At 35.9% G+C, this 14,067-nt stretch overlaps 2 protein-coding genes across 2 annotated transcripts in view; one reads left to right on the top strand and one right to left on the bottom strand.

Moving 5' to 3' along the window:
* Positions 1-3,257: 3,257 nt before the first annotated feature.
* LOC149940608 (death-associated inhibitor of apoptosis 2-like) lies at positions 3,258-3,889 on the bottom strand. Its single transcript, XM_090178434.1, has 2 exons — positions 3,869-3,889; positions 3,258-3,684 (listed from the first exon to the last, which is right to left on the bottom strand). Exon 2 carries the CDS (start codon positions 3,674-3,676, stop codon positions 3,314-3,316), a length of 363 nt encoding a protein of 120 aa, XP_090034560.1. The 5' UTR covers positions 3,677-3,684; positions 3,869-3,889; the 3' UTR covers positions 3,258-3,313.
* Positions 3,890-12,910: 9,021 nt separating this feature from the next.
* Positions 12,911-14,067, top strand: part of LOC149940609 (uncharacterized) — a 101,278-nt gene continuing 100,121 nt past the window's right edge. The window contains exons 1-2 of the mRNA XM_090179336.1: positions 12,911-12,951; positions 13,021-13,619. Coding sequence (XP_090035462.1) covers positions 12,933-12,951; positions 13,021-13,619 — 618 coding nt within the window. The 5' untranslated portion in view covers positions 12,911-12,932. The remainder of the gene's footprint in view (positions 12,952-13,020; positions 13,620-14,067) is intronic.

The raw sequence follows: 14,067 nt of genomic DNA on the forward strand, positions 1-14,067 counted from the left end.
AAATAAGCCTGGCAGCTCTGTTTTGTTAACCACACTAAGAAAATAAATATAAATTTTGAATTAATTCCAGCTCCAAAATCCATTTATCTGTCAGATTGCCGTGTTGAAATGCCAAATTTTGGTAAATTTCTTAAGAATTATGAATATTTCCAGCTCCAAAATCCATTTATCTGTCAGATTGCCGTGTTGAAATGCCAAATTTTGGTAAATTTCTTAAGAATTATGAATATTTCCAGCTCCAAAATCCATTTATCTGGCAGATTGCCGTGTTGAAATGCCAAATTTTGGTAAATTTCTTCAGTCAAACAGGGTTTTGAAGAAACATTGACACTAGCAATTGATTAACAAATCAATAAACTTGAATAATTAGCGATATAAATAAGCCTGGCAGCTCTGTTTTGTTTATCACACTAAGAAAATAAATATAAATTTTGAATTAATTCCAGCTCCAAAATCCATTTATCTGTCAGATTGCCTTGTTGAAATGCCAAATTTTGGTAAATTTCTTCAGTCAAACAGGGTTTTGAAGAAACATTGACACTAGCAATTAATTAACAAATCAATAAACTTGAATAATTATTGATATAAATAAGCTTGGAAGCTCTGTTTTGTTAACCACACTAAGAAAATAAATATAAATTTAGAACTAATTCTTAAGAATTATGAATATTTCCAGCTCCAAAATCCTTTATCTGGCAGATTGCCGTGTTGAAATTCCAAATTTTGGTAAATTTCTTCAGTCAAACAGGGTTTTGAAGATACATTGACACTAGCAATTGATTAACAAATCAATAAACTTGAATAATTATTGATATAAATAAGCCTGGCAGCTCTGTTTTGTTAATCACACTAAGAAAATAAATATAAATTTTGAATTAATTCCAGCTCCAAAATCCATTTATCTGTCAGATTGCCTTGTTGAAATGCCAAATTTTGGTAAATTTCTTCAGTCAAACAGGGTTTTGAAGAAACATTGACATTAGCAATTAATTAACAAATCAATAAAATTGAATAATTAGCGATATAAATAAGCCTGGCAGCTCTGTTTTGTTAACCACACTAAGAAAATAAATATTAATTTTAAATGGATTTTGGAGCTGGAATTAATTCATCTGTCAGATTGCCGTGTTGAAATGCCAAATTTTGGTAAATTTCTTCAGTCAAACAGGGTTTTGAAGAAACATTGACACTAGCAATTGATTAACAAATCAATAAACTTGAATAATTATTGATATAAATAAGCCTGGCAGCTCTGTTTTGTTAACCACACTAAGAAAATAAATATAAATTTTGAATTAATTCCAGCTCCAAAATCCATTTATCTGTCAGATTGCCGTGTTGAAATGCCAAATTTTGGTAAATTTCTTAAGAATTATGAATATTTCCAGCTCCAAAATCCATTTATCTGGCAGATTGCCGTGTTGAAATGCCAAATTTTGGTAAATTTCTTCAGTCAAACAGGGTTTTGAAGAAACATTGACACTAGCAATTGATTAACAAATCAATAAACTTGAATAATTATTGATATAAATAAGCCTGGCAGCTCTGTTTTGTTAACCACACTAAGAAAATAAATATAAATTTAGAATTAATTCCAGCTCCAAAAACCATTTATCTGTCAGATTGCCGTGTTGAAATGCCAAATTTTGGTAAATTTCTTAAGAATTATGAATATTTCCAGCTCCAAAATCCATTTATCTGGCAGATTGCCGTGTTGAAATGCCAAATTTTGGTAAATTTCTTCAGTCAAACAGGGTTTTGAAGAAACATTGACACTAGCAATTGATTAACAAATCAATAAACTTGAATAATTAGCGATATAAATAAGCCTGGCAGCTCTGTTTTGTTAACCACACTAAGAAAATAAATATTAATTTTGAATTAATTCCAGCTCCAAAATCCATTTATCTGTCAGATTGCCGTGTTGAAATGCCAAATTTTGGTAAATTTCTTCAGTCAAACAGGGTTTTGAAGAAACATTGACCCTAGCAATTGATTAACAAATCAATAAACTTGAATAATTATTGATATAAATAAGCCTGGCAGCTCTGTTTTGTTAACCACACTAAGAAAATAAATATAAATTTTGAATTAATTCCAACTCCAAAATCCATTTATCTGTCAGATTGCCGTGTTGAAATGCCAAATTTTGGTAAATTTCTTCAGTCAAACAGGGTTTTGAAGAAACATTGACACTAGCAATTGATTAACAAATCAATAAACTTGAATAATTATTGATATAAATAAGCCTGGCAGCTCTGTTTTGTTAACCACACTAAGAAAATAAATATAAATTTAGAATTAATTCTTAAGAATTATGAATATTTCCAGCTCCAAAATCCATTTATCTGGCAGATTGCCGTGTTGAAATGCCAAATTTTGGTAAATATCTTCAGTCAAACAGGGTTTTGAAGAAACATTGACACTAGCAATTGATTAACAAATCAATAAACTTGAATAATTATTGATATAAATAAGCCTGGCAGCTCTGTTTTGTTAACCACACTAAGAAAATAAATATAAATTTTGAATTAATTCCAGCTCCAAAATCCATTTATCTGTCAGATTGCCGTGTTGAAATGCCAAATTTTGGTAAATTTCTTCAGTCAAACAGGGTTTTGAAGAAACATTGACACTAGCAATTGATTAACAAATCAATAAACTTGAATAATAGAGAGAAGGGTGTCCCGCTGGTGATTGAGAATTTCATTCTCAATCACCAGAAGGACACAAAGAGCTTGGCTCCCGCCGTTCACCCGCGCCTCTCCCGTTCCTCCCCCACCCGCGCCTCTCCCCCATCTCAATCACCAGAATTTCTAATCACCAGAATTTCTAATCACCAGAATTTCTAATCACCAGAATTTCTAATCACCAGATTCTCCCGTTCACGGGTTGCTTTCCCCCCAACCCCCATTCACTGGATACTTTATCTCTCGTTCACCAGCTCCTTTCCCCCATTGCTTTCACCCCTTCTAATCACCAGTTGCTTTCCCCCATCCCCATTCTCCAAAATTAGTTTTCCTCGCGCAGATATCTGGAGATTAGATTTTTTACCCGTTTGCTTATCGCTTCAGAACCCCTTAATTTTCTAATCTCTAGGTAATAAAAACAAGTTATTTACATTTAATTTTTTATTTTAGAACTTTGTTTTACATGTTAGTAGGTACTATCAGATATTCCATTAGATGGTTATCTTGTACATTACACAATTAAAACAAATTAAAGTAGTTAAGTTTACAGGCATTTAAATGAGGTGAAACGATCTCCTGCAACTTAATTTAATTAAAAGTTCTAACTCACGTATTTGTAGTGTTTAGCAACAGTATCGTCTGACATCCGAGGGACAGTCACAAACGTCTTCTTCTGGTACAGGTGAGAAGCTTTTGTCAGAGACCGTAGTTGCTTTTGGCGTCGGGGGAATGTCCCATTCTAGCGAAAGGTACTTTTTTTCCGATGGTGAATTATCCCTAGCCGGACAGTTTGGAAAGAATCTAGCATGTTCCCATTCTGGTACGTCTCCTGATTCCCATCCTTCTAATACGCCGTGGCACTTGTAACATCGTACTTCATCGCCCCGCTGAATATAGTAGAATCCAGCCTTCGCTAGTTGTTCCTTAGTAACGTGCGGATTTCTCCAGTGACGAAAAGTTTCAAGTCGATACGCTTCGATGTCCATACTGTAAACTGATAGTTTCTATAAGCTATTGTCAACATTCTTAAGCCTAATTGGTTAAGCCTAAATTTCAATAAATGTTTTTCTATTTATTTTGGTTAGACTCTATTACTATTTGACTAGAATCTAAGTCTATTTACTTCAATTTAAACAAGGCCTAATTTCCCTCTACAGTAAAATAATAAAGTCACTTACTTTTACGGAAATCCTGAAGCCTTTGCCAGTAAATAGAGTCGAGAAGGCGGGGAACGGAGCGCGAAAATCTACGTGTCTCTTCTCGATGAGGTCCAGGAACTAAAAGAACGTTGAGTCGTATATCTAGAGATCAAATAACACTCGAAACTTCAAGTAAATCCTGATTTCTCATTGGCTGAAACCAATTGACGTCACGGGAGAATGTAAAATGTAACCAAAAATAGAGGTTACTGCTCATCGGTTAGCGAAAAAAATTCGTCACGTGTTAAATTAGGCAAATTAGAATAGCTGAAAATACATTGCGCTTACTTCGCACTAATTTACTTCTGATACAACTTTGATAAAAATTAATCCTGTTTCGGGGGGAACCCCCAGGAGGAAATCTTAGAGACTATTAACTCGGTAGAATACACTATTTTAGCAATTGCAATTGCATATAATCCTTGTTATTGTAATGTTTGATATATACTGAAATGATTATTGTTGGATAGGAAAATAAAAGAATCGTGATAAATGTTAATTTTTTTATTATAAAATAATTGGGACGATGAGTAGTATCCTACTGGAATGTATTTCGCCCTCATCGTCCCAATATAATTGATGTTCCCAGACTTGAAGAAGCTTCCTGGGCTCTCCAACCTCAAAGCTAACAGAACAATACATAAAATTTTAACTTTAGTACAGTATAAATAATTCGTGAAATTTAATTTATTACCTTATTCTAATCTCAAATTTAATAGAATCATCGCTCGCACTTTGTATTAATATCCCCTTAATTTCTTCAATTCTACATGAAGAAAATTAAAATCTAAAATTTTTGTTCTAAAAGTTATTTAAATCTTAAAATAATATTTACCTCATTTTTGATTTCGATTTAGTTTTTGCTCCAAGCAAAGAAAAAGGTTGGAATAATTTGTTCTAATTGATTTACTCCCTTTTTATACCATTTTCCATCCCCACCAATTCCTAGCCCCTATATCCTATCTCCTTCTTTTCCGTGATGAAATCTAAGTTAGTGATTGAGTGTGGAATCTATTCAGTGTGTAAATAAGTGGGTAAAGTCTGTAAATTTTTCCATTGGTTAAATAGTGTTCGTAGATAATTAATTTCGTGAGACTGGGAATTTCCACCATCTTCCTCTTAGCGTACGTCACGAGAAGATGGTTTAGGTTCGTGCAAAGTCTAACAAATTTACAGATAAGAGTCCGCATTGTAGTACGTTCTTGCATCGGACTGGTTGACTTAACGAAATTCTGGAAAAAAAGGGTAAGCGATTTTCAATAAAGAGTCTTTTTTTTGTTACGTTTTTTAAAGTATTTATTAAGAGTGAAAAAAGTTACATAGGAAAAATTGTTTACAATTGTTTTTTTCGCGTACATGAGTTTATATTATTAAATAAAATGGTAGAGTCAAATTTCAATCTTTTTTATCATTACAAGACCCAAAGCTAACTAAATCCCTGTTAAATTATCTAAGGCAATGTTTTTTTTCACCAATCTTATTTTGCGTGTACTAAAGATATTTTGTTAATGACAGGGTAGAAAACATATTTCAATGGTTCAAGACGGTAACAGATTTCAATGACTTTTAGAAAGTACTTTAAATAGAACGTACAGGAATAATGCAATAATATATTTCTACCAATGTTTTGTTTTGTTTTCATGCTAGATTGCGTAAACCACCCACGTTGTCCTAACTACTTTACCAATACTTTCTGATTCTATTTTAATTTTTTTGTTTTTGGATGGTTTATTTTATTCGAAAGTAAATGGTTTGGCGCTCATAGAAGCGCGCGCATGTTTTCGAGAGAGGTCGGGTCATATCTCTAAAAGATACCAGATAGCGTGGGAATATATTGTTTTATCCTCTGGAACCGGATTTTTTCCAGTCAGTCACCATACCTCTCTCTCTAGCTAATGGATTCGCTAAATTCGATGTGATGATTTTTCTAGCATGATTTGCGAAAGATAAAAATATCTTGCTGTCGTTTTTTTCCCAATTTTTGGAAAACTTTTGGTAGTACGTTTTTGTACTCTGTCCTTTAGTTCTATGCAAAATATACATTACGCAATATTCGCCGCAAACGTTACTAGTTAGTCCTTGCAATCGTCTTTTGCTAAATGTCCACGTCTTACACATTGAATTTAAATATTTTCTGATTGTGGGTAAAAATGGGGGAAGCCCCATTGAATCAAAATAGAATCCCCGTTTTCGGCCATCGACGTAGACGCAAATCCAATGAGAACCTGTTTCTCCCCTTTTATCAAAATTAATGATAAGCGATTGCGGATATTTCACCATGGGTTTTAAATTATCTGAAGAAAACACGCCTAAAAAGTTCGGTGTTTTATACAGTGCCTGAGATAAGTCCACGTTTGTCGTAGTCATTTTAATAGTCTCGAATAATGTTCCTATTTTTATCTATCTGTAAACAAGATTGAAATTCAGCGTACACGATAACGACCGTAGAATCTTTTAAAGGGGTACCAAATCCTAAATCTAAACGTAGTTGCCCTCTCTTTACGGGGTTCCAAAACGTGACGTCACTGGCCGAATTGTCGGGGGTTAAATCAAAAGCATATAGGGCAAAGCCTAGAGGAAAGTGAGCCAACGCGATGTGATTTCCCTCGTCTTGATAGAGTATCCCAGATCCCGAGAATAGCGAATGATAGGCTAGCGTAAATTGTTTACTATTAAAATTAGGGGTCAACGCTTTCGAAGGGATTTGTTCGTTATCAACGTATAGAGCCAGATAATTTAGGTCGAAATTTTCAAAATTATAAGGATTAGACTTAACGGAGCCCTTATACGCTTTGTTGGTGGCTAAACCAATAATGACTCTGTTGGGCATCGGACCTAAGAATATATTGTCAAAACTATCGTTCTGAATAGAACTAGCTAATGTTTTAACTTTAATTTCAGTACGAGTAAAGGGATATTTGGCATTGCTACGTAATAATCCTTGCTGATGGGCTAATAAAATTTTAGGCATAATTTTAACTTTACGTACAATTAGAGCAGCGTCTATAAATTCGACTTTATACGCGTCGACAGTGTCGCTAAAAAGGGTAAAATTATCGCTATTTCTAGTGAGTGAAACCTTAAGTTGTACGCCATTAATTAAATATTTGTTGAAATTAAAAATGTCCCAAAAAATGTTCCCGTAAAGTTCAATTTCTTTTGATTCAGCAGCTAGAACCTGACGTTTTATGAATCCTGCGTTTGTTATCAGATCCATACTTCCAGCCGTGTCATCGTACCATCCAGATGTCGCAAGGTGAGTGTTTTTTGCATCGTACCCAAAGTTGAGCAAGGTTTCGATATAGGCCCTATAGGGGTAATTTGAGGCCGATGGTGAAACCGTCGTATCATTGAGTTTCACTTCGCATTGTTTGAATAGCGAATGCAGATAATTGTTCACGAGCGAAACGTTAGACCCGGCATCCAAGTTGTCACCGTTGGTTTTGACGATTTTTACTTTACAATATATCATTGTCATTGCCAAATCTGTGTAAGAGTCTCCCGTACCCGGTACCACGAATTCGATGATAGAACTGCTGTCGATAGATGAAATTGGCTTACATCATACCGTTTGACCCTTTTCAACGCTGAGTTGAGTTGGTAGTTCGTTGAAAATATTTAATTCGCTTTTAAGTACTTCCATTTTTTTAGAGAGCAAAAATATCGCGAACCGTACGCGTGAACTTGCGGCGTTTAACTGAACTCTTTTTCTTCTTCTTCAATGCTTTCTTAGTAGTTTTTCTTCTCTTGCGACGACCCGAACCCGAACCTTCTTGCGCTGCCATTTCGTCCACAGTTTCTGTCATTCGTTTATTGGCCGACGTTTTTAAGTCCTGACCTTGCAAGACGTCTCCGAGTACTTTCTTTCCTGTAGAAATGGCCCTTTTTCCCACGTATTTGGCAGACTGTTTTAGGAATGGGAATACAAACCTAGCTAGCCCAGAAAAAAAGCTACCAATTCCGTGTCCTTTTTGTCCCGCAAACCCAGAGAAATAAGGTAAATCTACTCCGCCCCCCGCCTGATTTAAATAATATTGCATGTAGGGACAATTTCTATCGACGTACTGATAAGCCATTCTTTTTTTTTACTGAGCTCGTCGTAAATGTACTTTACACGTGACTGAACCAAACTGAAATGGCACGAATTCACCTAAACTAGTTCTTATATTAATGTCGATACAGTCAAAATAATTTCTACTCGGTTTAAGGTAATGCGGAGAATCGAAAGTTTTTGAAACGGTTGATCCATTGGGGGCGTTTTGGTCTACAACAATTGTTCGCAAAAGGGGGGCTAATGTATCCCCAACCATTTCATTTCCTACCAAATCGGAATACACGAACATAAGATCGGGGATGAATAAGTTTAATTGCATAGGGGAATCTGATCTGAATGCTACCTTTGGTGAAATATCAGTAACATTATCTCTAAATCCTAAAATTTTCCTCAACTTTGGCGTTAACTCGAGTTGATAATAATGTTTACTATAGGAAGTGTATTGTACGTGTCCACTTTCTAAACTATATTCAAATTTTCCTAATGAATCATTATCGAACTCTGAATTAGCGCTTTCCTTTAAATCAAGGTTCAAACTTTTAATACTTTCATTAAGTACGGCCAAAAGTTCATGAGGATTTTTGTAGTAGCCCTGAGGTATCTCGCGGAAGTCGTAGGTATATTTGTAATCTACTATGTGGGCTGGAGGTTTCGATAGTAATTCCTTAATTTCTATTCCACATCCCATTGGCTCGCTTACGTTATAAAAAGATAAAGGATAAATAATTTCTACCAGAGCAATTTCCCAATCTCCGCGTAAACTAATGGGTTTGGCCAACGTTGTAGAATACGAGGCTAGAGTATTTTCTGAATTATTCTTATTCTTATCTCTAGTATTACTAGGAAGAGTTATGTAAATCCCAGACGTCATCTTGATTAACCCAACTATTAAACGATGGAGGATATCCTAGCCAACTAACGTACAATTGTTTTACTCCGTTTTTAGTTCTCTGACGTAAAATCTTGTTTAACTTGAACGAACGAGGCGCACTGACCTTTTGAAGCTCTCTCGAATAGAACGTCCCTTTTATATCGATTTCTGATAGGTCTTTTATTTTATAAACGGGAGGATGTCTTTTAACTATAGCTACGACTTTAAATATTTCTTCGGTATAATTAGCTTCGAAACCCTTTTGAAATATCATTTTAGTTGTATTTATTCTAACCAAATCCCCTACTTGGAATTGCGGTTTCATTTTCAGTTTCTCGGCATAATATTTAGAGTAGATATTATTGTACACACGTAATACGTTATTTTCCGAAACGTCATTAGGGGCCATTTTAATTGAGCTATGATAAGAGGAATTGTACGCTTCGACCAAGTCCTGTAAGACTTCCAAATATCTATTTGTGGAGTGATGGGTAAAATATCTATACATTTTTGTTTTTAACGTTCTATTAAACCTTTCTACGATAGAGGCTTTTATTTCGTCATTTTCGGTACTAAAAAATTTAACTTTATTCTTTTTGAAATATCCTTGTACTTCTTTATTCCTAAATTCCGTACCCTTGTCCGATTGAAATTTATCTGGAATTCCGTCTTTAAAAACAATTTTTATATTTTTCAAAACCTCTTTCCCCGATTTAGTTTTAAGAGGTAACCCCCACGCTTTTCTACTAAAACAGTCTATAATTGTTAAAATGTATTTGTATCCGTCATTATCTGCCTCTAACGAGCGCATATCGTTAATATCAGCCTGGTATTGTTCCCTTATATTACTAATTACTATTTTATTTCGTTGAAACTTTTTATATTTCGGCCTATGCATCGTAAAAGCGTCGATTCCTCTTAACCATTTTTCTACAGTTTCCCTACTTAAGCCGTGAGACTTTACGGACTGGAATAACCTTTCAGCGCCTCCGAAAGAAGCCGGATGCTTCGGGTTAAAATATATTTTTTCTAAAATAGCTTCGCCCATACTTTAGACTTTTGCGCGCGACTCCTTGTTTGTTTATAAGAGTGAAGAGAAGAGTCAGACGTGGAGGAGTGATCTCGGTCAAGGCTACGAGTGGGGCGGGGCTTATCTGTCCTGCGCGCACGCCCACTTTGAGGAACCGGATACTCGCGCTTAACGGGAGAACGTCGTTGTCGGGTTCTCGGAGCTAGCGGGGAGGGAAAGCCTTGGATTGCCGGTGAAGAGTTAAATTGGGTTAAATTGGAAATAAACGCGAAATATCCGATAGGTTTTGGGTGGGTTTTAGGATTTAAATACGCTTTGGTAATTTCGCTAATATTGGAACCTTTAATAGGTCGACCGTTTATTACGAGCTCCCCGTTTTCATCCCACCGTATTCTTTCGGGTACAGTTTCCAACTGATCCACCATGCTTTGCGCTTTTTGGTAATATATCAAAGGCAAATCGTCTATCCAGTCCCTACTTAGCGAGTCGAATGCGGGGGCAATTTCGATTTCTTTAGGAGCCGAGGCTTGCTTACGTAGATTTCCGTGTCTCATTAAAGCTTGTTCGTATAAAATCCATTTCGAGGCGTCGTCTAAATCTTTCATATTTAATATTTGGTCCATCTTAACGTCTAATTCAGAGACTGTCAGAGCGAGGGGGTGCTAGAACGGGTCTGGCTTTAAAACGCCGCTAGGGACGAGAATCATTTTTCTGGCGTGTTTCATTGTTTACTACCGAATATAGAACCAAGAAGGGTTGAAACGACGGGTAGAAGAAACGAGAAAAATCCGCCCCCAGACTGAACTAACAATTTCTTTTTACTTTTCCAAGCTACCCGCTTACTAGCTAGTTTTCGAAGGGTATTTTTATGACGAGATAACCTGGTTTTTTGGGTATTTGATAGTTTTACGTTACCAATTAAAGTGTTATGAATACATTCACTGATAGCGTCTATGAGGGATTTGTCGGCTTTAGCTAAAATGGCTTTTCTTTGAACGGGTTTGCAACGACCGAGATATCGGAGAGCGTCTCTCTCGATACGTACTCTACGAGACATGATTCATAACTGATAGAAATTACGAAATGTTAGTTCTATTTATTTATTTAGGGAGATAAGCGTAGCACGTTTCTCCCGGTAAAATATTAGTCAAGACTCTTTGATCTTCGGGACAAGTTTGAGTTAAATTGAATACTAGGTAACCGTGAGGTCTCGAAGTCGCGTCTTCGTAAGCGTCAACTACAAAACGCCACTTATCAGGGAACATTTGTCTAGCGAGATAAGCCACTTGCTGACGGTCTCGGGGGCTTTTCAATAAAATTATGTAATTCGAATTCAGGGAAATGGATCTGCTATCTTTTGATTGATGGAATAAGTTCTGTGTAATAAAAATAACGCTTAGAGAACGGTGATGGGTCCCTTTCACGAATAAATCACCAATTTGACCTTTACTCTCGCTCATCTGGTCGTCGATAACTAATAATATAGGATCTTTTCCGTCATAATCAGATAAAACAGGCAATCCTTCTTTAAAAACTACCCTGTGCTTCATTTTATCGTATAGAGCTTGCCATTCTCCGTAATACCAATGTATTTCTTTGAAACCCGGAACAAACATTTCTTCTTCGTGATTAATTATAGATTCAATTAAATAGCTTTTGCCACTCTGACTCGGGCCTGCCGTTACGCAATTAAACGGATGAATAAATTGCATGGTTATCTCCCTTCGAGTACTAGCGTACAAATGAAAATTGTACGTTCTCAGCTAAGCGCTGAATGCTGTCCGTACTGAGGGACGACATGATAAAATTATCTTCCAAAGATAAAGAGTGACATGTGTCATCTGATTCTAGAAAGGGTGAGGGAGCATCCATAGGCGTATACGTGGGCGAAAAACGTACTTCGTCAGGTGGAATAGAACTAGGTCTTAAAAGGGGTGAAGGTAAATTATCGATAGGGGGCGAACAGATTTGATGGGTTAGTTGATATTCTCTAAGATAATCTCGTACCATTGTCATTTCTTTTAAACGTTCCAATTGCGAATCAGTTACTGTAGTTAAGGAAAGGGTAGGGTCTTGGGTATCAGTTAAATCTATTATTTCCATTTCTGGAGAATTGGGTAAAGTTACTATGGGTACTTCCGGGAGCTCGTTATCAGTTATATCAATCAATTCAGGGGAGTCGATTATAATCATTTCCGGGGTATCAACTAAATTAATTTCTGGGTATTGTACACCTTTCATTTTAATGCCGATTTACTTAAACCTTATTCAAAAAATTACGATAAAAAAAAATCAAAATAAACTTACGTAGAGAGAGAGAGAGAGAGAGCGCGCTTCAAAAATCCTGGTACTAGACGCACAAAGAACAACAATAGAGTGACGTTCCCCCGGTTCAGGCACCCCCCCTTATATAGGGCCTAGGGGAAGATAGTAAGCTTATCTCTTATTCCCAAAGAACTTGTTCAGTTCTCGAGAATATATTAGGGTTATGCTAAAATTTATACTTATTTACGCAAAATATTCCATTTAACTTCATTTCCGATATGGACACTGAAGTACAAACATCTGCCATAATCACCGTCCTGAAACAACCTTCTAAAATTATAGCCGTAGTGATTATTTTAATTACAATTTTCTTATTTGAGTTCATTTTGTGGTATTTTGAAAACGTTTCTACCGTAAAATTGTAACTTTTTTCACTGTAGTTCACAAAATGGTATTAAAAGTATACTAATTTTATGTTAATTTCTATTAATTGTATTGTTTTCTAGGATATGATTGCATCACAAGCTCTCGAGAGGAAACTACAATGGGTTTTTTTTCTTCTTCCAAGTGGATTAATATGTGACGTCAATGGGAATAATTAGAGGCAGTTTCGAGCACGGGACGGTTTAATTTCGAGTGTCTAGAACTGTTATCTCAGAGAGAGAGAGAGCCGATAGAATTTGAGGGTTATTTGAAGTTTAGATCACGTGATGAATTAATCTCAACAAGATAGGAACTGATTAATCTCCCATGCGTCATTTCTCTCTGAGACGCTGAACTGAAAAGAAGTGCATACGCTTTGCTCTCCTCATCTACCGTAAACATGGAAAAACGATCTATTGGTAAGCATTATTTTATTAATACTATTACTATTTCAATAGACAAAGGCTTAACATTTTAATTTTCTATAGCCGAGACGCATACCGTATCCAAACGCAGGGGCCAAGAAAGACGTATCAACATAAAAATCACGTTAGGAGGATCAGTCTACATTTCTTTTGGTTTCGACGGATCAAAATTACAAGTTCTCTTCTTCAAAAAATCGAACGAAAATATTCTGTTCCTGACCTCCGAAGCTTTCACCAATCTACTCTCTCTTTGGGGAGAGCTTTTCGCCGCTACGCAAACCGGAGCATCGTCTCTAACCCACAACATCATCGACTATCACGACAACAACGTATTCGTCGTCGCCACTACCAACAACATCAAATTGAACTCTGCCTACGGTCATGTTCTGGATCTGGGAGCTCGCGAAATCGGTGAGTTCCAAAAAAAAATTGATTTTATTCGGTTTCAAATAAATCTTTTAAACGAACATAAAAATGTTATCGAATGCATGTACTTAGCTATTGTTAAAAACCTTAAAAAAATTCACGAATTATTATATGGAAAACCTTTCGAGGGTTTATTTTTGTACCCAGATCAATTTAATTCGTACCATCAAGTAAAATCTTATTTTGGCTGTTTTAAATCACCCTCGGAAGTACTACAAGATTTTACTAATTTACTCGTAGATAATCAATTAACCTGTAAACTTAGCTACTTTAATTTGTTTTCATTGTGTAATGCACAAGATAACCATTTAATGGAATATCTGATAGTACCTACTAACATGTAAAACAAAGTTCTAAAATAAAAAAATTAAATGTAAATAACTTGTTTTTATTGCCTAGAGATTAGAAATTAAGGAGTTCTGAAGCGATAAGCAAACGGGTAAAAATCTAATCTCCAGATATCTGTGCGAGCAAAACTAATTTTGGAGAATGGGGATGGGGGAAAGCAACCCGTGAACGAGAGAGAGAGAGAGAGAGAGAGAGAATCTGGTGATTAGGAATTCTGGTGATTAAGGGATGAACGGGAGAATCTGGTGATTAGAAGGGGTGAAAGCAATGGGGGAAAGGAGCTGGTGAACGAGAGATAAAGTATCCAGTGAATGGGGGTTGGGGGGAAAGCAACCC

Source organism: Leiobunum rupestre, chromosome 6 (genome assembly GCF_980474605.1).
Source record: "Leiobunum rupestre chromosome 6, qqLeiRupe1.1.hap1, whole genome shotgun sequence".
NCBI lineage: Eukaryota > Metazoa > Arthropoda > Arachnida > Opiliones > Sclerosomatidae > Leiobunum > Leiobunum rupestre.